Genomic DNA, 24317 nt, shown 5'->3' with positions numbered 1-24317 from the left:
AAAATAAACCAAAAATGCCGCCAACAACAATATAATTAAGTTTAGCATCAGGTCTCAGGCAAAGCATCCCAGCAGGTGTCTTTTTAAAATCCTCTGAAATGTCTTCCGCAAATTCTAATTTGGCCAATGAACTTTCAGATCATCACAATTTTAATTTTAATCAGACTTACCTTTTGACGGGTGCGACAACGGTTTGCTATGATACCGGTTTTTCTATGCGCACCATTTCTCGTCACGACCCAAAACCCGACACAACTCGGTAGCTTGATCAGTGCACCAAACCGAAGTTTGGTGTGACGGCGGTGTGGATCGGGTACACAAAACTGACATGGTTTCTGCGCCTACCACACGGGAGAAGTTTGGAACTCTTGATGCCTTGCAAGCCAACTGAACTCAACAGTTCTTAATGGTGTGGTTGTCAAAGGCAGTGCATTAGTATTTTAAAGGTTCTTGGTTCGAATCTCGACAGTTATTATTTTATTTTTTGAATGTTTTTTATTTGTTTAGAATAGTTTGTTAGGAATAGAATTTCGTAGTGTCATGAAATATAAACTTTAACTTCTCGTGCATATAATCCTGAAATAGGCATTTTCACTTAAATCTGCCTGCATAATATGGAACGTTTTTTCTATTCCACTACAAAAATCCATTCAATTTTCTAACTCTTTGACTAAAGCGTCGCAGGTTCGAAGAAGTTACTTAAAAAATGTATATAATCAGTAATTTTGACAGCAAATATTGAAAAAAAAAAATCCTCAAAAATATTTGTACCCAGGATTGAACCAGGAACCTCGTGGTAAAAGGACGGAGACAACAACCGCCACGCCATCCCGAAGTTGTGAATGATGGCTGGCAAACCTCAATCAAAACAATGTCGCCTCCGGTTTACTTGGATCAACCATATGTTGAGTTGCATCCTTGGTATACAGTTTGGTGCACCGGTGGTGTACCAAGGTGCTTTCGGTACAGTTGCTATGGTGTGACAACAAACAGCTCGGTTTGGTTTCTAGAGTGACACGAAAACCGCACCACGGCGCACCAGATCTTGGTGTTCAGTGAAGCCTGATTTTAATCTACAATATAAGGCGGTTAAACCAATATGTGAGCTCAACCATGTTGTTGGGAAACCTTAAGAGCGAGTCCACGAAAAGGGCATAGCCGATTGTTAGTGACGTCGTGGAGCTCACCATGCAGTTTCGAAGAAGCATGTTACATTTTATTACATTTACATTTAAAAGAAAGCATGTTTTTGAGTCAAACAAACCAACTTCTATGGTACCCCGTGGTTTTAATGTGTTGGTAAATTTTCGACCTGAATGCCTTCTATGAACAGATGTAGACATAAAAATTCAAATTTAGAAACTAATTTTGTTGTTTTGTGTCTATTCTAACTGGTTAATACAAATTCCTTTGCAGATACCACTTTAAAAGTATGGCTCGCGCTCTGCTTTGATGTTTTGCTTATTCTATCCGCTTTCTACCCTTAATGTGTCCTGCACTGGGGGTGCCTGGGGTAACTTCGAGTTGACCTGGGCCGCCCGAGGAATTATGTCGTAGGTGGCTCGTGTACAGGTTCACTCACCTCTCCTCGCGGCAAGGTTTTCCGTAGGTCTACACTCGAACATGCAACATGGGACAGCATGAATCTTCAGCTGAAGCCGGACGAATGCATTCCGAAATTACAGAATTACAGAAAAACAAAAGGTTGCATTGTTTGTTGCATTGCCTTTAGAAAGTATGTGTGTACATAAATTTGTGAAAAACATGAATTTTTTTCACATTTTCCAACAACATGTATGATGTGTCACAAGTTTGCACGAACATTTTGATGATAAATTCGTCTATGTCACAAGTGTGTATTGCGATATCCGGGAAACGGAAGCGAGTTTCCAAAATCGGGTTAAAGCATCTTGTAGTGTTTGTTAAGTATCGAGAAATTAAAAGTGAGAGTGTGTGCAACATGGAGTTAAACTTTCCGTGAAGTTGCTGTGAAGATTACCATGGCACATTGAAAAGTTTAACTCCATGCTGCACGCACACACTCTCACTTTTAATTTCTCGATAGCAAAACGTCATCATTAACTCATTTTCGACCAAAATGGTCTATGTCACAAGATAGCACACAGCTGACGAAATGTCAGCCAGCCGGCTGCAGCTGAGGCTTAGTCTTCCTAAAAAATCGACTTAAATTTGTCGGAATCAACACCCATCATCCGTCGAGGACATTTATTTGGCAATAACAAAGGTAAATATAACTGCAGTGCATGGCTTTCGTGTTTTCTAGACTAATTATTAGCAGTCCAATAATTTCACAGATACTGCTCTTCCTTTCGTCGGAATTCGTTCCGGAATGTGAGCTTTGGCCAGGCCGAAGTGAACCATGATGCTGATGGAGACCGGATCTAGCACAGACAACAGACGTTTTGGCTCGATCATCAACATGCAACGGTTTTATCGAGAATGGCAAGCCGATTCCCAGTCAAATCAATCCGAATTCTGAAACGGAATCTAATTAGAATCGTATACAAATTCCGTTTCAAACGCAACAACCGGTTCCGTGTTCGAACCGGTTGTTGCGTTTGAATCGGAATTTGTATACGATTCTAATTAGATTCCGTTTCATTATTCGGATTGATTTGACTGGGTTGTGGCGTGGTTGGGCGTATTCTCATTCTCATCAAAAGTTCCATGCCTCTTTTCGTTGAGAAAATTGATGTGTAGATCATACATTGTTTTGAAATGTCGAAAGTAATTATTTTGAGTATCGCTTCATATAATTGTGAGTTAATTTCAGAGCAAAAAATCACTTTTATTTTTTTTAAAATAGCATCATCAAAACACTGTTGGTGAGAATCAGAACACGGCTCCTGCAAAAGCTGTCGTGCACTGCAGTTTACATTCAGGCTGATTCAGGCTTATTCTTGCAAGTGGTAATAGACTACGAGATGGCGTTAAGCCGCTATTACACTATCACAAACAAACAAACAAACTAGACAAGGCACGCACCTTTTTGGCGTTTGACAGTTTGCTTGCTCCGCTATATCGAGAAATTAAAAGTGAGAGTGTGTGCGTGCAACATGGAGTTAAACTTTTCAAAGAGTCATGGTAACCTTCACAGCATCTTCATAGAAAGTTTAACTCCATGTTGCACACACTCTCACTTTTAATTTCTCGATAGAGCTTTATGACGTTTCGCGTACGCACACTAGCGCACCATTTGGTTTTGCTGGCTGACAAAATTTAACACTTTATTTTCGTGTACGTACACGCAATACATACGCACGTAGAATGTTGGCGGAAAAGTTTGTTAACAAACAGTTTGCGAGTTTGGCAAACAAGTTTGCAGGCAAACAAACCCAGTCACGAAATATTCTAGCAGAGCTGGTTCTGCCAGAATTCTGCTAGAACGGTGGAACATTTCTGCTAGAATGCTGTAAGAATATTCAGCTCTATAAGAACTCTGCTAGAATCCTGCTAGAACGTCGTGACTGGGTAGGGGAAGAAGAAGAAGCCGGGGACATACCGTACCAACCGGTTCGAGTTATTTATAGATTATAATGGTGTGTGGTGTGTAGGGGAATCGTTGGGAAAGGGATTGTTGTATTATATAGTAAATGACCTTGTGACATTATTTCACCACTACGGATTAATTCACTCAAGGAGTATTAATCCCTTGGTGGCCGAATGGCTAGAGCATCCGACTTCTAATCCAAAGGTGTGAGTTCGAATCCCACCTGATTCTATGCGTTTTTTGTTCATATTCAAAGTTCAATAACAGTCGAAAAATTTCAAGGAGACCGGTCGGGAATCGAACCCTTGAACCTTCCGCTTATGAGGCGGGAGCCGTAGCCATTCAGCCACGGGCCGGTCCTTATAGGGAACTTTGTTCGGGTCAACGACTGAATGACTAGTTTGAGATTGACTTTATGATGAAATAAAAGCTAAATAAGTGTTTTTAAATACATGTATTTAAATGTAAAATAAAATACAACGTTTCTATAAATGCAATATCATTTCTAGTCAACAATTATACAATTTTCTATGGAGAATCATTTGGATTTGATAAAATGTGCTGGGATGGAAACAAGGGATACCAGCCCTGAACCGGTGCTTTCATTTTATAAGTGTTGAAAAAAAGTTCGGCACCTCCTATACTTTGATTGTGTTCAAAACCTGTTGATTTTTGCCAAACAGTCACTAAAAGCGTTCTACCAAAAAGTTCAGATGCCTGTATAAAAGAGAAAAAATTGAAGGATATTCAAACAAGATTTGCTTTTCTAGAACTTTGCCAGATTATTCATCCGATTCCGAATGAATGGGTTAATATTTTTAATTCAACAGGTAATTTAAATAGTTGAGATAATTACCGAGTATTTCAACACTTGATTGTATTGCGGCTCTAAACAATATTTTACAACCCTGGTTTTCTTTTTGTGTCGCAATCGATCACCATCTTTCAGATAACACTTTACGTATGTGTCTGGTATTGCTTCAGAATCATCGGGTATAAGATTTCTTGCACCAAGAACCTGGAATGACGAAAGAAAATGTTCGTATGAGCCGATTTAAATCCATTTTTAATATAATCCAAGTGGTTTACTTTTAGTTCCAAAACTGCCTTTTCCAATGAAACTGCCAAGTTTAATTCTCCAACACACCTGAGGCTACTATTAATCCCTTTCGGAAGTATTTGGCCAGGCCCTAAACTGCTGATGTAGGAGCTGGCGTTGGCATCTATTTGCAGTTCTTTTGAGCTATCCGATTTCACTCTGATGGTTGAGATCATTCGTTCAATTTGTTCGCTGTTTCGTTCTGATAGGCTTTGATTGAAATTTTCTGAAAACAATAGAAAAGATTATTTTTTGTCCTTTTTCACAGAGAAAATTCTATTATTGGGATAGTTTAAAGCAGTCATGCAATTTTAACGGAACCCATTTTGCGTTCGTTCTCATTATTCAAAAAGAACTGAACCCACAGCGCAGGAGCCCAGTTAACTCAATCGGAATTCTGAAACGGAATTCAATTCGAATAGTTTACGTATTCCGTTTCAAACGCAACAACCGATTCCGTGTACATACGTACCGGTTGTTGCGTTTGAAACGGAATAGAGCTTTATGACGTTTCGCGTACGCACACTAGCGCACCACCAAAATTTTCACCAAAATTTTACACAGAAACTGGGTAGAAATGTTACATATGTTTTGATTTGCTTTTGGATATACTTTTAATTATGAAGTAAATAAGGCGTTATTTATTAGCTCAAGTATGAGGTTTTATACATAATAAATTCATAAAACTATGTTATTTGGCCCTTCTGCCACGTTTTCTACACGATGAGGCATTAAGCGTGTTGTCTCCGAAACTCTTCCTCTGGATAGCTGGTGCGATTGGTTACGCAGCGGGCGAGATTGGCGCTCCTGCAGCACACTAAGAAGGACATCGAAGAAAAAGCTAACGGGTGCATCTGGAATAAAAATCGTAAGAGGTTAGAATAAAGATAAGCTCAGTTTTAGGAGATGCATTACCTGATGAGTTAAAAATCCAACAAAGGGCTAAAATGAATGGGCCGAATGGCCGGAATGTGAAAAATCTGGTAGAGAAAGACAATTTAACGATACTTCATTGAAAAAATCACGAGAAAAAACTTACCAAGTTCTCGGAGCTGCATTAAAGTCGCCATCTTAACTTTTTCGGGTTTTTACGCATATTTGAAACGAAAGCTAATCGAAAATCTGTGTAACTTTTTACACAGATCTGTGTTATAAAACTACACAGTTTTGACAGCTAGAACATGTTCAACAATCTGTGTAATTTTTTTACACAGATCTGTGTTATGTGGATTTTGCGTGCATGTCAGTTTGGTGTACCCGATTCGCGATCAAAAGCTCAAAAATTCCGACAGATGGCGCAAAGCATCGAAGAATGACGATTCAGATTTTCGGTGTTCGGTTACATAGGAATGCAAACTTAAAATTGAATTTACAGCTTATAGAACAACTTTTGAGAAAAAATTCAAGTAGTACGATTGTTAACTCTTTGCCCTCTATAAATTAATGCAATAAAAAAAAATGAAAAAATAATAATTTTGAAAAAATAATATTGTTTCAAATGATAGAGCATCAAAAGTTAACAAAGTATCAGCTCGAATTTTTGCTCAAAAGTTGTTTTGAACGTTGGAATTTAACAAAACAGAAATCGCATACATAACCTCAAAGGGCGGAAATTTCAATCGACATTCTTCGCTCTGTTCTGCTACTCAACACTAGGTGTCGCATGTCGTTTGGCTCTTGAACGGCAATCCACACCGCCGTCACACCAAACTTCGGTTTCGGTGCATGGATTGCCGTTCAAGAGCCAAACGACAGGCGACACCTAGTGTTGAGTAGCAGAACAGAGCGAAGAATGTCGATTGAAATTTCCGCCCTTTGAGGTTATGTATGCGAATTCTGTTTTGTTAAATTCCAGCGTTGAGAACAACTTTTGAGCAAAAATTCGAGCTGATACTTTGTTAACTTTTGATGCTCTATCATTTTAAACAATATTATTTTTTCAAAATTATTTTTTTTTTCAATTTTTTTTATTGCGTTAATTTATAGAGGGCAAAGAGTTAACAATCGTACTACTTGAATTTTTTCTCAAAAAATGTTCTATGAGCTGTAAATTCAATTTTAAGTTTGCATTCCTATGTAACCGAACAGCGAAAATTTGAATCGTCATTCTTCGATGCTTTGCGCCACCTGTCGGAATTTTTGAGCTTTTGATCGCGAATCAAGTTATCGAGCTGTGTCGGGTTTGGGTTGTTACGAGAAATGGTGTGCACCGTTGTCCCACCCGTCAAAAAATAATCCTGATACGAACCCAAGGCCAAAAATGCATCTGATCCTTGTTATCACCGTGATTTTTTAAACTTTTCCATGCTTTTCAAGTTCAGGAAAAATAGAGATTTGAACTCACTACCTATGATGACTAAACCTAATTGTTACCATTAGGGCGTCCAATTTTCCCGGGTTTTGAATTTCCCGGGAAACGGGAAAAATATTTTTGGAATCCCGGGAATTCCCGGGATCCCGGGAAATTTGTTAATCAGTAATAAAATTTATGTTTCATTATATTTTTGTTATGTTTTCAAGCTTAAAATCATAGAATTAGCTTAATAATATCAAATGGTTATAATCCTCACTTCAATCTAAACAAAGACGACAGTTTTAAAATAGCCTAAAAGATTTTTTTTTGTCTTTGTGGTGTTTAGGATTTTATATCAACTACTATTTTTAATTCCAGTATGATGATTTTTTTTTGATTTGCGAATCAAATTACATAATTCTTGAGTTTTTTTTTTTTGAAAAGGTCCAATAAGCTTTTGTCTTCCATATGTTTATAGGACCTATTCAAAAAAAAAACTCTGGAATTCTTTTATATTTTTTTTCTTTTATATATATTTTCATATGACATGACTAAAACAGCTTAAAAAATTTATTTTATATCTGAAAAACAAAAAAAACGACAATAAATAATAAGATACCAGTCCAGAATTACAGTCTAAATAGGTACAGGAGATTTTAGAGCAATACATTTGGAAGTACAAATTGTTTTGTTCTGTTCCTGTTTTAACCGAAGTCACCCAAAACGTCATGCAATTATTTTTTTGCTTTAATAGCTGGGTGCTGAAAAGACAGAATGCGTAACGTGATTTTCGAAAGCTCCCCACTGCTCCCCACTGGGTGGAATTTCGTGAATCAGAAGAGCAACCGAATTGAAGTTCCGAGATTATGTATCTTTGATGTGTAGTGATAATATCGGAGTAAGATTATCCAATATTATTTGGAAAGTACTATTCATAGTTATTGATAATTCGTCGCTAACATTTAAAAGAGCGTCATAAAATAGGTTTTGCGTGAGACATAGCGATTATAAAATTTTAGCGACGAATTATGCCAATCTCAATTTCAACCCTCTTATTAAGATGTTTTGACTTCGAATACCTCAATAGCCATCGATTTTTTTTATTCCTGACTAAATAAATTATAGATCGATCACAATACTTGCCACTTATTGGTATAATTATGCGAACAGTAAATTGGTTCCGCTTTGACAGTTCTAAATTGAGGCCGCTTTGCGGACAACTATTCTGCACCCAGTTTAATAGCTGTCTTTATTTGTAACATTTGTACTTATTTTCCCTAGATGCCGGTGTTTGATTATAAATCATTTGATATGAGATTGTTTTTCTTTCAAATTTAAAATCGAAAATATACGTAAATAAATCCAGTCTTTAAAAAAAAGTAAAAGAGAAAAAAATAAGCACTAGGCATTTTGCGGACCTGTTAATTAGAATTATAATATTTATTCCTAAAAATCTGAGATTTGCTGAATACAAATTTTAATTCATTTTATTGTTCTACTATTTTCAAAACCAAATCTGAATTTCCAGACCAAAATATGATATTTTTTTCAATTTCGGGAATTCCCGGGACAAATTATAGAAAACAAGCACTTCCCGGCAAACTTCGTCCTGCCCTTTTATGGTTTTCTGACGTTTCTAGATTGTTTGCTTATTCAGCCTCCTGTGATCAAAATATGATTTTACGTAACTTTCTCCATACAATTTGCCGATGCTCCGGAATCGGTTCCAGAGTGGCCAAAGTGTCAATTAGTTAGCGTAAGAACCTTCCTTGAGCTTATACGAACCCAACGCAACAAAAAGCACCTCGATCCAACGCTCCGTATTGAACTGATTCGCGTTCGAACAAAACCGTCGAATTTTTTTATATATATAGATCCCGGGATTCGGGAAGGAGAGCGGCCGTGGCTGACTGGTTACGGTGTTCGCTTTGTAAGCGAATGGTTCTGGGTTCGATGCCCATCTGCTCCCAACAAGAAAGTTTAAGAACACAGAAATTTGAAATGATGAATATGAACGAAAAATCAAAGTCGCTCGCGGCGGGGTTCGATCCTCCGTCCTTTGGATTGGTAAGCAAAAATGCTAACCACCAGGCCATGACGACTTGGTGAGAGTGGACTGGAATTAGGAATACTGTTACAGAGAGCGAGTTGTGGCGCTATAACCACGGCAAATAGTGTCCAGGGCATTCGTGGAAATACAATGTCCCATCCCAGAGGGTCCCGGAGTACCAAACCTTCTTAGCATGGTGCTCCCAACGAATACAACCAAAATCTCGGAGCGTATGGTGGTGTGTCCCCACGCTTCTTCCTCCCCTGTCGATTCAGAATTGTGTTGTTGTTCGAACACTCAGTGCTCAAACTCAACCCAATTACGAGTCATCTCTGCGATACGGCTTTACGCAGTAGGCCTGGCCGCTTCAACGCTTGTGATGTTTCAATGCATTCTAATGCAATGGCGCACTACAAATGTTAATAAATGACAAGAAGAGTGCTAGGCGTCATCTAACCTAAGGCACTCTCCAGGATCCCTTCGAAAGATTGGCTGCGCTAGGGTCTGATTAGATTAGATTAGATTAGATATAGATCCCGGGATTCGGGAATTCCCGGTTTTGGAAAAATCCCGGGATTTTTGTCCCGGGAATTCCCGGGATGGACGCACTAGTTACCACTAAGCTAGCCAGGCTTACATGTAAAGGTATTATTAGATGTCAATGAAGTTTAGCTGAAGTTTAGGTGACATCAGAGGAAAATGGCCAAGTTCTGAACTGAGTTCTCCGTTTGTTTCAAAAAGCCGAACGTTTCTTAGAGACGAGCGTTCGTTCTGGCGTTCTGGCTTTTCTATGGCAGAATCGTAAGTAACGCTTTTATAGAATTTTGTTAGCATGTATTCAGGCGTATTTGAATACAATCAGAAAGCATTTTCAATTAATTTTAAGAGGAAGGCATCAATCACTAAGGTGGTTCACGGTGTCCAAAATACCGTTATTATAAAATAAAAACACCCCTCCGAGATAAATACATCAGTCGATTGGTATGACCCCAGAGCACCTCTGGGTGAAATATGAAAATCTTTGTCGGGCCAGTTTTCGAGTTACGCCCTTTTAAAGATGTTAGTACCGATTTTTCATGATTTCCTCATAAATGCAACCTTAAAATCTACTGCAAAGTCAACCAAATTCCACTTTTTGTATGTAATACAAGTGGACACTGTTGTCCCAAGTCATCATTATTATTTAACAATGTGACGTAAGCGCCCCATGTCTGAATTACGCTCTTATGATATGTTACTATCGACTTTTTTTATTAACTAACGAAAGTTGCCAGAAAATGCATGATAATGATTATCTGAGCACTGTTTTAACATGTAAACATCTTTTTTTTTCTATTGGACTTATCTTGCAATGTGACGTAAACGACTGTTGATTCTGTAATAAAAGTTTGGTAGAGCTTGTTGTTTCTGCAAGGATTTTAAACTGTTATGTCTAATTATAATAATTACACATTCATTGAATTTGAGATATTCTCAAATTTGATAAAATCTGTGGGCAATCCATAATTCGCAATTCGCAATTCGCAATTTTCAGTGTAAGAACGGGCCTTGACCGATCTTATGCACTAGGTTCCCGACGAACACGCACTGCCCTTACACCTACATCTCACCCTTGCTCTGAGTCAGTACGAGCAGCACGCTAGAACACGCTTTGAGTGTTCGTGCCAGGCATGCACACCTTCTTTTCCGGTTACGCATTTTAACTCGGCCGGGGGTGGTACATTACGTAGGGTTTGATGTAAGTATAAGCGCCTAACCATTTATAGTGTGCCTATCAACTTTCATTAAAGCAAAAACTGTTATATTTTTAGTTTGAATTCAAAAACTAATTGTTATTTTACTGTGTATTGTTTTCTCCTGAAATCTTTCCTAGTGTTGAGTCGTGTTTATCTGTTGCTATTTCTTCTGTCGCGGTGTTTTGTTACAATGTTTTGAACCTAAGCATGTTATTAAAAAGTTTACCAAAAGTACAATAATGTTATGTGTGTGACTTTGATCATTCAATATATTGAGTAAGGACTCAAACCTTACTTGTTTATTATGTATAACTGAAAAGGGCGTAGATTAAAACAATAGACAATAAAGGAAAGCAAACTACATAAAGTTCGATACTGAAAGAATAAGTGTATGTTGAAGGAAAGAAGAGTAAAAGCTGTATTAAGTAGATTAAAAATATAGGCAATAATTTATGAAAAAAGCTATGTGATAAAGGATAAATAATATCATATAAGCTTAGATAGCATTAATGACAACTTCAGGAGCCGATTGGGGATGTTAGGGAAAACACATAGCAGTTAAAACTGGCAAATAAAGTAGAGGAGACTTGACAGACAAGTGAAACAGGACTAAAGTAGTTGGAGATAAGAAGAAGAGACACTCCGAGTTGCGATGTTCTAGGTACATCCACAACAGTTCGTTCAACATGCTGTGGATCAAAACAATACCTTCTACAATCACAAATGACTTCCCTTTCCCACATTGTCGCTTTATGATGTATAGTCCATGCTCTGCAAAGAAAGGGATGTTAGTAAAATATAAACACTATAAAATATCGATACAGTTACTTTCGTGAACCTGAGTGACATCAGGGTATCTAATGTTGTTGCTGTTGTCTCCAGTGTGATAATATCACTCCAAAGTGGTTGTCGTGGTGCAATCGTTCTCCAACCGCAGGCCCAGACACGACATGAAAATGGAAACAAACAAAAACAAAACAAAACAAAAAGATGCATTAGTATAAGAAAATAAGAGAAACAAAAGATCATGCAATCAAAATAAAATGGTGGATAGTAAACAGAAGCAGAATTTGAAAATCAGTTATACATAATAAAGAAATAGAAGATAGATAGTAGCTGAAAGTGGAAAGAAGAGAAACCCCGTATTGCGATGTATCAGGTACATCCACAACAGTTAACTCAACATGCTGTGAATCAAAACAATACCGTCTACAATCTTCCCTTCCCACATTGCGCATCCCTTTCTTTTGGCCGTCTCTACTCTGACCCTCGCTGGTCAAAGGTTTACGAGTTCGTTTCCACAGGCCACCAGCAAGGTCACGTGTTGTCATCATGATGACGAAACCAAGCCAACGTGGAGGTAAGAAAATGGGTAACTTGCAAGGAACCAGAGCAGCTGTTTTGACCAAGATCAACTTACAGCACTACGGATGTAGTTCCGCTCCTTCCAGGATGTTCCTCACCGGGTGTCAACCGAAAAGGTATCATTTCACCCTTGGCCTGCAATCTGTGGGCAATCCATAATCTAAATAAACTGTATTATTAATGTAATAGATAACTTTCTTTACATTATTGATAGAGTACACGGATAGAAATCTTGTTTCCAAAATTGTCAAATTTGTTTGACGTTTTTTTATTTTTGTTTTTATTTTTATAATGTTTTTATTTTATAATAACGGTATTTTGGACACCGTGTGGTTTAAAGTGACGTTTTTTTTTCATAACATTATTTTTATTAGGTCCTTTTTGGTACTGGGACCTGGTTAGGACCGAGTCGGCTTTTGTAATTACATTTTTCTTCAAGCTAAGAGTAATTACAGAGGATCTTGTGTGTAAATGTTAGTGGGAGGGGAGAATCAAGAAATAATTATTAAATTAATGTTTTTTATTACCACTCAAAAATTCTAGAACGATTTCCTTAACACTGGAACGCCCAACGCTTGCCCAACTTAAGGTGTATTCGCATTATACCGCATCCGCAGCCGCAGCCGCATCCGCACAAAATTTGACAGTACGGACGCGATTTCTCCAATGCATTTCATATGCAGCCAATCACACTGTTCCGTATCCGTATCCGCAGTACGGATCCGTATACGGATGCGGAACAGTGTGAATGGGAACGATGGGAACATTTGAAATGCATAGGGACGTGGCGTTACATCGTGCAGCCGTCTGGTTTTTTAAAGTGCAAGAGTGGAAAAGTGCTGAGTCATCGTCTAAAAATAGACGGCGTCCTATCTCGCCCAGCAAAATGAAGTCGATAAAGTAGTCGGTTTCGATGAGAAAAAGTGGAAAACGTGGTCTAAAAATAGCGACGCCATCTCCCTATTGGAGATATCGCGTCCGCACTGTGCGTCCGTACTGTCAAATTTTGTGCGGATGCGGCTGCGGCTGCTGATGCGATATAATGTGAATACACCTTTACACGGATGTAACCTTTCATGTTGCTTGAATCAAATGTTGTTATTTGTGCATGTCTATTTTAAAGTATTTTTGTGTTAACGTTAATTTATTATTGTTCATGTTATATATGCATGCATAGTTTATTTTTAATTATTATTTTTGAAAGCACACAACAAGTTTATTGAATATATTAAATACACTTTAATTAGGATGATAACTAGGGTGGTCCAAATCCGGGCTTTTTTGGGGCTACCCCCTGAAATCAAAGATTGACCCATCACTAGGCTAAATTCCAAATTTGAGCTCATTCTGACCACGGGAACCCCTCCCTCCAATCGCTTAAAGTTTGTATGGGAAAAATCGACAAAATGTATGGAGAAAAGCAACTGTTTTACTTTTTTACCTGTGGAAGGCGCCATAGTTATCCGATTCTTACCATTTCTCAAATGTAGAACCTTCATTAAATTTAGAACAACTTTCCCGAAGACACCATATTTTTAGGATTTTTTCCCGCGAAGTTATTAGCGCCCAAAACTGACCATTTTTGCGCGGCTAGCTGTAAGGGGCTACAGGCAGGCAGGCAGGCGAGCACACACACTTGGGTGTAAGCCAATACCCCAGGAACATCACAACTAGAGGAGAGTTCAGCCGATCAATATGAGCAGGTCAATACGTCGATTTCGATTGCTGATATCCTACGAAGCACGATGGGAGTCGACAAGAAACCGAGAGAGGGAGGCTTCGTGGCGGCAAAATCACCATCGGTCTTCCTCTTTTCCTTCTGGACGTTCTAGTGCGAAGTTCCGAAACACTCGGTAGATTCGAAAATTTTCTAAGTGTGGTTAGAAAAGCAAGTTGTTAAGTGAAGCTCGATTCCTAATTGATTCTGAGCAAATCTGTGCAGCTTCAGGTAAAATACAAAGAAGAGTTGGGCGAATTAAGGATTTTTGCTATTTTGCGGGGACGCTAACCTCTCTGGCGTCATGTGGCTTCCATATGACGACACGGCGAGCACATTTTTAGTATGTGTTACTAAAGTTCCTCTATCTTCGTCTTAGGACCTTTTTTGTTTCCTTGGTTTAAGCGGAATTCCGGGTGGATTGCCGGTAATTTCCGCAAGCAACATACCCGGACACTGCGGTGCCCGGACGTCGCACTTTTGGTCTCTGCTACGAAGCTTGCACTGAGTAGCATCAACGCCAAAGAGACAACGCTTCTCACCGTGCGCGTTGGTCACCGTAAAAGAAGCTTTTCACTCGGATTAAAACATCCTAATCGTCAAGGAGTGCCCTTCCGCCGGAAATACCCACGGTACGACCGGTTCAACAAAGGAGGTGTGATCGAACACCCGATTAGCTTGTAGTAGCTGTACCTACACGAGCTGACGGAGCAGCATACCCTGCCACAACCCAGAGGTCCTGCGCGATTGCGCTAACGCGTGGACCTATCCAGCAAACAATTTGACGCAGCGCGCTAGCCGTTGCTTTGCTGGGAACCAGGCTTCACTGAACACCAAGATTTGGTGCGCCGTGGTACGGTTTTCGTGTCACTCTAGAAACCAAACCGAGCTGTTTATTGTCACACCATAGCAACTGTACCGAAAGCACCTTGGTACACCACCGGTGCACCCAAACTGTATACCAAGGATGCAACTCAACATATGGTTGATCCAAGTAAACCGGAGGCGACATTGTTTTGATTGAGGTTTGTCAGCCATCATTCACAACTTCGGGATGGCGTGGCGGTTGGTGTCTCCGTGTTTTAACCATGAGGTCCCTGGTTCAATCCTGAGTATAAATATTTTTGAAGATTTTTTTTCAATATTTGCTGTCAAAATTACTGATTATATACATTTTTTAAGTAACTTCTTCGAACCTGCGACGCTTTAGTCAAAGAGTTAGAAAATTGAATGGATTTTTGTAGTGGAATAGAGAAAACGTTCCATATTATGCAGGCAGGTTTAAGTGAAAATGCCTATTTCAGGATTATATGCACGAGAAGTTAAAGTTTATATTTCATGACACTACGAAATTCTATTCCTAACGAATTATTCTAAACAAATAAAAAAAAAACATTCAAAAAATAAAATAATAACTGTCGAGATTCGAACCAAGAACCATTAAAATACTAATGCACTGCCTTTGACAACCACACCATTAAGAACTGTTGAGTTCGGTTGGCTTGCTAGGCATCAAGAGTTCCAAACTTCTCCCGTGTGGTAGGCGCAGAAACCATGTCAGTTTTGTGTACCCGATCCACACCGCCGTCACACCAAACTTCGGTTTCGGTGCACCGATCAAGCTACCGAGCTGTGTCGGGTTTGGGTCGTGACGAGAAATGGTGCGCATAGAAAAACCGGTATCATAGCAAACCGTTGTCGCACCCGTCAAAAGGTAAGTCTGCTGGGAACCCCTGCATGAACCCGCCTAGATCACCAGTACCTGCATGTCGCTAGTTGAGCGACGGCCCCTGTTCCAGCCTACATGTCCAGCGCGGACGTGTTAACCAAAGACCCGCCACGTGGACGCACCACGTGTACACGATCGTTCGAGGCCTCGACAAACGGATAAATCCGGGTAAGACAAACTTGTGAAAACTCTCTGTTTGATTCCTTTTGCCTAAGAGTAGTAGTATAGTAGTGCGCATATGGGTCAGAATAAACTGTGTAAAATATGAACAAATTGTGATTACTTTCCTCACTGATCTGTGACTGACATTGCGAATGCCGACCCTTTGATTAGATTCTCGTTTGCTTATACTGAGCTATGCCGCCATTCTTGCCTTGTAACATGGACGCCCAAGCCTCCCAAAAAAGTTGGAACGGTAACTTCAACTCACTGGTTCTTGGGCATAACTCAACCAATCGGGACGATTCTTGTTTCCAGTGATTTGTAAGAATGTCCAGATGATCCTAAAATTTTGCATAACTTGATTTGAACAAATCTGTATTTTCTGCGACTGAAAACAGCGTTCCAATTATTTTTAAACGACTTGCGGAATTTTCGGGGATTTTTTTTTACACGCGAAAAAAAAGTTGGAACGATGTTCTTGATTGCAAAAATTACAGATCTATTTGATCAAATTGAGTTCTGCAAAGTTTTAGGATCATCTAGTCATCCTAACAAATCATTGGAAAAATGAATCGTCTTGATTGGTTGAGTTATGCCCGAGAACCAATGTGTTGAAGTTACCGTTCCAACTTTTTTGGAGCCTTGGGAGTTGGAATGTGTTGGAATGAATGTTCAGATAAGCCGATTAAAACATCAAATCCCAGAAATTTGGTGGCACTTGAAAAGATATCCAGAGTGCGTACAGTAAAGTTTTTTTTTAGAAAACTGGGTGGAAACATTATTTAATTTGTAATTTGTTGTTTTATTGGTTACGATAGCCTGTTAGTATAAACTGTGCACCAGGTCAAGGATTATTGTGGAACTGGACGCTGTGACATTCTCTAAGGTGATGGAAAAACTCAACGTTGGATGGAACCGTTACCGTGTTTTCGATGGGTTCAATCATAAAGGAGCTGATTGCAAAGTGGAAAGTGAGATATGCCCGATTTGCAGTGAAAATCATCGCGTGAAGGAGTGTAAAGCGACGCAGGCAAAATGTATCAACCTAGGTATCAACTGTGAGAAATGACGTTGGTCATGCTGCTTGGAGCGTTGACTGTCCTGTCTATTTAATGTTCAAAAACGACGAGAAAAACAAGTCGATTTAACGCTGTTGCAACCAGAGAAACCGGAAGTTATCAGTTTGAACATCGCTGGTATACCGTCGCTCTTTGATGAGCTGGTGCATCTTGTAGAGAAACTAGAGCCAAAAGTTATTATTCTGACGGAAACGCACCTGACAGCATCACACCATCTAGAGAACTACAACATTCGGAAGTACAGCATGATAAACTGTCTTTCGCGATCATCGCACACTGGAGGAGTGACAATGTTTGTTGACGACCGTCTACGAGCGACAACTATTTCGAACCAAACTGTGGGGGATAATTGAATGCTGGCGATAGAGATTCACCATCAACAATTCAACGGATTTTTTGAAGGAGTGTATCATTCACCTAACAGCAAACTGGCTTCAACAATTTATGGTACATGACATAACGAATGTGATCAGTGGTGATTTCAATATCTGCTGGAATAATGAAGGCTACTCGAGGGATGCAGTTGGCCAACTTTGGACTAGATCAGAAAGTATTAGAACACACTCGGAACAGTGTCAGAAGCTGCACTACTATTGACCTGATGTTTGCAAACGTTAAAGACTGTACTGTAAAAGTACTAGCAGATTGGAGAATTACAGACTACGAGACATTGGGAATCAACGTGGAAAAAGTTTGTAAGAAAAAAAAACATTTCGGAGAAGAAAACTAAGTACACATGCTGGAGAAAATATTCTAAGGAACGGCTGCAAAACACTTTATTTTGTGATGATACCCTGTGGAGAAATAATTTGGATGAAAAAGCACAGCAGTTTAGCAGAGTTCTAGCAACAGCAGTAGGACAACTTACGGAAACACGCATGCGACGCTCAGTGTCTTGCGAACCTTCGAGGTGAACGGACACTAGAGCTGCGGTATTTTTACTACCTAAGCTCAGAGTTATTTCAAACAAAATTCACAGTCTTTTTAAAGACTACCTGAGTTACTTTCCAAAATTCTAAACAGTTTTTTCAAGACTAACCCCACCTGAAATTTTGCTGTATTTTACAAACGAAGCCATCTTGTTAAGAGAACTTTGCTTGCAAAATGCGTCAAAACAAAGGTAAACGCAAATCTTCTGAAGGCAAACAGTTTCGGTGTTTTATACGAAACTGTTGACAAGGATCCTTCTCCTCGTACTGAGCCTTCTGCCGTCGAGAAACGAGTAAAGGCTCCGCCAATTGTAGTAACTTCCGTCTCCGATTTGGCCAGCTTTCGAACGCAACTGAAGAATTGCAAGGAAACTTGCAATTTGAAGGTTTCGTTCCAGCTTGGTCGAAGAGGAGAATGTCGCTTGTTGACGGAATCTTTACAAGATCACCAAACTTTTGTTGGTTATTTGAAAAACCACAAACACAATTTCTACACGTATGAGACCAAGAATGCTCGCCCATTCAAGGCGGTCCTGAAAGGTCTCTCCAACGACTTGTCGGTGGATGAGATCAAAAACGAACTTAAGGTGTTGCTTGGCTTTGGTCCATCCCAAGTAATACCAATGAAGAAAAAATCAAACGGGAATATTTCTCGCTTTGGTTTGGCTTCACAATTTTATCTGATTCATTTCAACAGAAATGAAATCAACAATTTGAAACTTTTGGACAAAGTTCAGTTTTTGTTCCATGTACGGGTAAAGTGGGAGCATTTTAAGAAACATGGCGGTAATGGCCAGAATCTGACCCAGTGCCGGCGTTGCCAGGCATTCGGTCACGGTACTGATCATTGCGCCATGGTTCCAAAATGCATGGTTTGCGGGGATTCTTCTCACGACAAGGACAATTGTCCCGTGAAAGAAGTCACCCAATTTAAATGTGCAAATTGTGGTGGAAGTCACAAATCAAATTTCTGGGATTGCCCCATCAGAAAAAAAGGTTTTGGATTCTCGTGCTAAGCATCAGCCGAAATCCAAACCGAAATTTTCTCAAAGTCAGGTTTTACCTGCATCTTTAAATCAAACGTTCGTGCTGTCTCACTCGAACAATGCTAGAAATACCCCTACCGTGGAAAAGTTAGGTAAAACTAATGGTATTTCTTATGCCAACGTCGTTTCGGGTTCGGGTTTCTGAAATTGGGCAGGTACCTCAATTTCATTTGAAAATGTTTCTGCTGGCAACGCGTTGGGATGTTCTGATCTCGGCGATGTTACGTTTGAAAAAATGACTTTTTTGCAAAACTAACTATTTGGTTTGATTCAAACAATGAGTATTGCTACATCCATGATGGAAGCAATCCAGATTGGATTAAAATTTGCGAATGATGTTGTTCTTACCCTGAAGTTTAAGTAATTCCATCAATATTATGAATTTTAATGCTCGCTCTTTAAAAGCGAAAGAAAATGAATTTTTCAACTTTTTACGAGTTCATAACGTGCATGTTGCTGTTTTAACCGAAACATTTTTAAAAACTGGCACTTATTTGAAAAGTGATCCAGATTATAAAGTTATAACTAATAACCGAATGGATCGAAATGGCGGTGGAGTTGCAATAGTTATCCACCGTAGTATGACTTATAGCACGTTACGTGACTTTAAGTTAAAAGTTATTGAAAGTTTGGGCATTGAACTTGAAACCTCTTTTGGGAAAATTATTATTACAGCTGCATATTTGCCTTTCCAATGCACTGGGGAAAATAAAAATTATTTCAAAGGGGATTTGAATAAACTTACTCGGCATACATCTCGATTTTTGATCATCGGTGATTTTAATGCCAAACACCAATCTTGGAATAATTCAAAAGTAAATTCCAATGGTAAAATTCTATTCAGAGATTGCACTTCTGGTCTTTAAACCAATCCCTTCTTTAAAAGATGGTGATAATATTCTATTAACTAATGGGGAGAAAGCTCAAAAACTTGCTCAGCATGTTTGAGAGTGCTCATAATTTCAAATTAAATGTTTTGAGTCCTATTGAAGATCAAATTTCAATAGAATTTCAGAATATTGTTGAACAAGAATTTGCATCAGATGAAGTTTTTAATACGGATCTGAATGAAATAAAATCTATTATCAAAAAATTTAAAAATATGAAAGCCCCTGGTGAGGATGGCATTTTTTACATTTTAATTAGAAAAATACCTGAAGCAACTTTAAGCTTGGTCAAAATTTGCAACAAATGTTTCGATTTGGCATATTTTCCCAGTTGTTGGAAAAATACCAAAGCAGTTCCCATTTTGAAACCGGATAAAAATCCTGCTGAAGCCTCAAGCTATCGGCCCATTAGTTTGCTTTCATCTATTAGTAAATTATTCGAAAGAATAATTCTTAATAGAATGATGACGCACATTAATGAAAATTCAATTTTCGCTGATGAGCAGTTTGGATTTCGCCTTGGGCATTCAACTACTCATCAGCTGTTGAGAGTTTCAAATTTAATTCGAAGTAACAAATCTGAAGGCTATTCTATTGGCGCTGCTCTTCTAGACATAGAAAAAGCATTTGACAGTGTTTGGCATAATGGTTTGATTGCGAAATTGAAAAGGTTTAATTTTCCGATTTATATCGTGAAAATTATTCAAAATTATTTGACGGATCGTACTCTGCAGGTATGTTATCAGAATAGCAAATCTGATCAACTACCTGTACGTGCTGGCGTCCCTCAAGGAAGCATTTTGGGTCCAATTTTATACAATATTTTTACTTCTGACTTGCCTGATTTGCCCCTAGGATGTCAGAAATCACTTTTTGCTGATGATACAAGCATCTCCGCCAAAGGTAGAAGCCTTCGTGTCATCACAAGAAGATTACAAAAAAGCTTGGATATTTTCAATTCTTATTTGAAAGAATGGAAAATTACTCCAAATGCTGCAAAAACTCAACTTATTATTTTCCCTCAAAAACCAAGGGCTGATTTTCTTAAACCAAAAAGTCATCACATTATAAAGATGAATGAGGTAAATTTAAAGTGGGAGGATCAAGTGAAATATCTTGGACTTGTTGTTGTTAATTCATTTATTTCTGGCAGCTTTAACCTTCTTGGTCATTCGCTGCCTTACTCTTGGACTTGCTTTTGACAAAAACCTTACTTACAAGGATCACATTGAAAGTATCCAGGTTAAATGTAACAAATATATTAAATGTTTGTATCCACTTATAAACAGGAATTCTAGACTTTGTCTCAAGAATAAACTGTTAATTTATAAACAAATTTTCAGACCTACCATGCTTTATGCTGTGCCGATCTGGACAAGCTGTTGCTTAACCAGGAAGAAAAAACTTCAGAGGATTCAGAACAAAATTCTGAAAATGATTCTGAAACTTCCTCCCTGGTTCAGCACCAGTGAACTTCATCAATTAGCCGAAGTTGACACTTTGGATGTTATGTCCAATAAGATAATTGATGCATTTCGACAAAAATCATTGCAGTCTTCAGCTGCATTGATCCGCTCATTATATAGATTATAAGTTAGTTTTAAGGTATCCCTTTGTCCTCGTGGTCTCTGTAGGACCTCCTCATTTGATATCACTGATTGTAGCGATAGCGTCATAGTTTGGTATGAATTGATAAGTTGGCGTGGTAGTGTAAATTGGAGGGTGATAGGCATCGTGGGGGTGGGTCTAGCTATTATAGTGGGTTAACTTTGTATGGGTCAGGGTTGTGTTATTGCATTTATGTTTGTGTATGTTTATTATTACGCTGGCGTCGAGCTGGTGTCTACTTTTACGGGGGGGGGTCGGGGGGGGGTTTGGCGGTTTGGCGGTTTGGAGGTTTGGAGGTTTGGAGGTTTGGAGGTTTGGAGGGTTTGGAGGTTTGGAGGTTTGGAGGTTTTGGAGGTTTGGAGGTTTGGAGGTTTGGAGGTTTGGCAGGTTTGGAGGTTTGGAGGTTTGGAGGTTTGGAGGTTTGGAGGTATGGAGGTTTGGAGGTTTGGAGGTTTGGAGGTTTGGAGGTTTGGAGGTTTGGAGGTTTGGAGGTTTGGAGGTTTGGAGGTTTGGAGGTTTGGAGGTTTGGAGGTTTGGAGGTTTGGAGGTTTGGAGGTTTGGAGGTTTGGAGGTTTGGAGGTTTGGAGGTTTGGAGGTTTGGAGGTTTGGAGGTTTGGAGGTTTTGGAGGTTTGGAGGTTTGGAGGTTTGGAGGTTTGGAGGTTTGGAGGTTTGGAGGTTTGGAGGTTTGGAGGTTTGGAGGTTTGGAGGTTTGGAGGTTTGGAGGTTTGGAGGTTTGGAGGTTTGGAGGTTTTGGAGGTTTGGAGGTTTGGAGGTTTGGAGGTTTGGAGGTTTGGAGGTTTGGAGGTTTGGAGGTTTGGAGGTTTGGAGGTTTGGAGGTTTGGAGGTTTGGAGGTTTGGAGGTTTGGAGGTTTGGAGGTTTGGAGGTTTGGAGGTTTGGAGGTTTGGAGGTTTGGAGGTTTGGAGGTTTGGAGGTTTGGAGGTTTGGAGGTTTGGAGGTTTGGAGGTTTGGAGGTTTGGAGGTTTGGAGGTTTGGAGGTTTGGAGGTTTGGAGGTTTGGAGGTTTGGAGGTTTGGAGGTTTGGAGGTTTGGAGGTTTGGAGGTTTGGAGGTTTGGAGGTTTGGAGGTTTGGAGGTTTGGAGGTTTGGAGGTTTGGAGGTTTGGAGGTTTGGAGGTTTGGAGGTTTGGAGGTTTGGAGGTTTGGAGGTTTGGAGGTTTGGAGGTTTGGAGGTTTGGAGGTTTGGAGGTTTGGAGGTTTGGAGGTTTGGAGGTTTGGAGGTTTGGAGGTTTGGAGGTTTGGAGGTTTGGAGGTTTGGAGGTTTGGAGGTTTGGAGGTTTGGAGGTTTGGAGGTTTGGAGGTTTGGAGGTTTGGAGGTTTGGAGGTTTGGAGGTTTGGAGGTTTGGAGGTTTGGAGGTTTGGAGGTTTGGAGGTTTGGAGGTTTGGAGGTTTGGAGGTTTGGAGGTTTGGAGGTTTGGAGGTTTGGAGGTTTGGAGGTTTGGAGGTTTGGAGGTTTGGAGGTTTGGAGGTTTGGAGGTTTGGAGGTTTGGAGGTTTGGAGGTTTGGAGGTTTGGAGGTTTGGAGGTTTGGAGGTTTGGAGGTTTGGAGGTTTGGAGGTTTGGAGGTTTGGAGGTTTGGAGGTTTGGAGGTTTGGAGGTTTGGAGGTTTGGAGGTTTGGAGGTTTGGAGGTTTGGAGGTTTGGAGGTTTGGAGGTTTGGAGGTTTGGAGGTTTGGAGGTTTGGAGGTTTGGAGGTTTGGAGGTTTGGAGGTTTGGAGGTTTGGAGGTTTGGAGGTTTGGAGGTTTGGAGGTTTGGAGGTTTGGAGGTTTGGAGGTTTGGAGGTTTGGAGGTTTGGAGGTTTGGAGGTTTGGAGGTTTGGAGGTTTGGAGGTTTGGAGGTTTGGAGGTTTGGAGGTTTGGAGGTTTGGAGGTTTGGAGGTTTGGAGGTTTGGAGGTTTGGAGGTTTGGAGGTTTGGAGGTTTGGAGGTTTGGAGGTTTGGAGGTTTGGAGGTTTGGAGGTTTGGAGGTTTGGAGGTTTGGAGGTTTGGAGGTTTGGAGGTTTGGAGGTTTGGAGGTTTGGAGGTTTGGAGGTTTGGAGGTTTGGAGGTTTGGAGGTTTGGAGGTTTGGAGGTTTGGAGGTTTGGAGGTTTGGAGGTTTGGAGGTTTGGAGGTTTGGAGGTTTGGAGGTTTGGAGGTTTGGAGGTTTGGAGGTTTGGAGGTTTGGAGGTTTGGAGGTTTGGAGGTTTGGAGGTTTGGAGGTTTGGAGGTTTGGAGGTTTGGAGGTTTGGAGGTTTGGAGGTTTGGAGGTTTGGAGGTTTGGAGGTTTGGAGGTTTGGAGGTTTGGAGGTTTGGAGGTTTGGAGGTTTGGAGGTTTGGAGGTTTGGAGGTTTGGAGGTTTGGAGGTTTGGAGGTTTGGAGGTTTGGAGGTTTGGAGGTTTGGAGGTTTGGAGGTTTGGAGGTTTGGAGGTTTGGAGGTTTGGAGGTTTGGAGGTTTGGAGGTTTGGAGGTTTGGAGGTTTGGAGGTTTGGAGGTTTGGAGGTTTGGAGGTTTGGAGGTTTGGAGGTTTGGAGGTTTGGAGGTTTGGAGGTTTGGAGGTTTGGAGGTTTGGAGGTTTGGAGGTTTGGAGGTTTGGAGGTTTGGAGGTTTGGAGGTTTGGAGGTTTGGAGGTTTGGAGGTTTGGAGGTTTGGAGGTTTGGAGGTTTGGAGGTTTGGAGGTTTGGAGGTTTGGAGGTTTGGAGGTTTGGAGGTTTGGAGGTTTGGAGGTTTGGAGGTTTGGAGGTTTGGAGGTTTGGAGGTTTGGAGGTTTGGAGGTTTGGAGGTTTGGAGGTTTGGAGGTTTGGAGGTTTGGAGGTTTGGAGGTTTGGAGGTTTGGAGGTTTGGAGGTTTGGAGGTTTGGAGGTTTGGAGGTTTGGAGGTTTGGAGGTTTGGAGGTTTGGAGGTTTGGAGGTTTGGAGGTTTGGAGGTTTGGAGGTTTGGAGGTTTGGAGGTTTGGAGGTTTGGAGGTTTGGAGGTTTGGAGGTTTGGAGGTTTGGAGGTTTGGAGGTTTGGAGGTTTGGAGGTTTGGAGGTTTGGAGGTTTGGAGGTTTGGAGGTTTGGAGGTTTGGAGGTTTGGAGGTTTGGAGGTTTGGAGGTTTGGAGGTTTGGAGGTTTG

At 40.2% G+C, this 24317-nt stretch overlaps 1 protein-coding gene across 1 annotated transcript in view; it reads right to left on the bottom strand.

Annotated features, from left to right (window-relative positions):
- Window positions 1-3950: 3950 nt before the first annotated feature.
- LOC120427310 (regulating synaptic membrane exocytosis protein 2) overlaps window positions 3951-24317 on the bottom strand; it is a gene marked incomplete at its 5' end in the record, with an annotated part of 92695 nt that continues 72328 nt past the window's right edge. Inside the window, 3 exons of the mRNA XM_039592162.2 lie at window positions 3951-4228; window positions 4368-4529; window positions 4601-4836. Coding sequence (XP_039448096.2) covers window positions 4040-4228; window positions 4368-4529; window positions 4601-4836 — 587 coding nt within the window. The remainder of the gene's footprint in view (window positions 4229-4367; window positions 4530-4600; window positions 4837-24317) is intronic.

This window comes from Culex pipiens, chromosome 1 (genome assembly GCF_016801865.2).
Source record: "Culex pipiens pallens isolate TS chromosome 1, TS_CPP_V2, whole genome shotgun sequence".
Classification (NCBI taxonomy): domain Eukaryota; kingdom Metazoa; phylum Arthropoda; class Insecta; order Diptera; family Culicidae; genus Culex; species Culex pipiens.
Note: the sequence above shows the minus strand (reverse complement) of the source record. Positions and strands in the feature narration are given on the sequence as shown.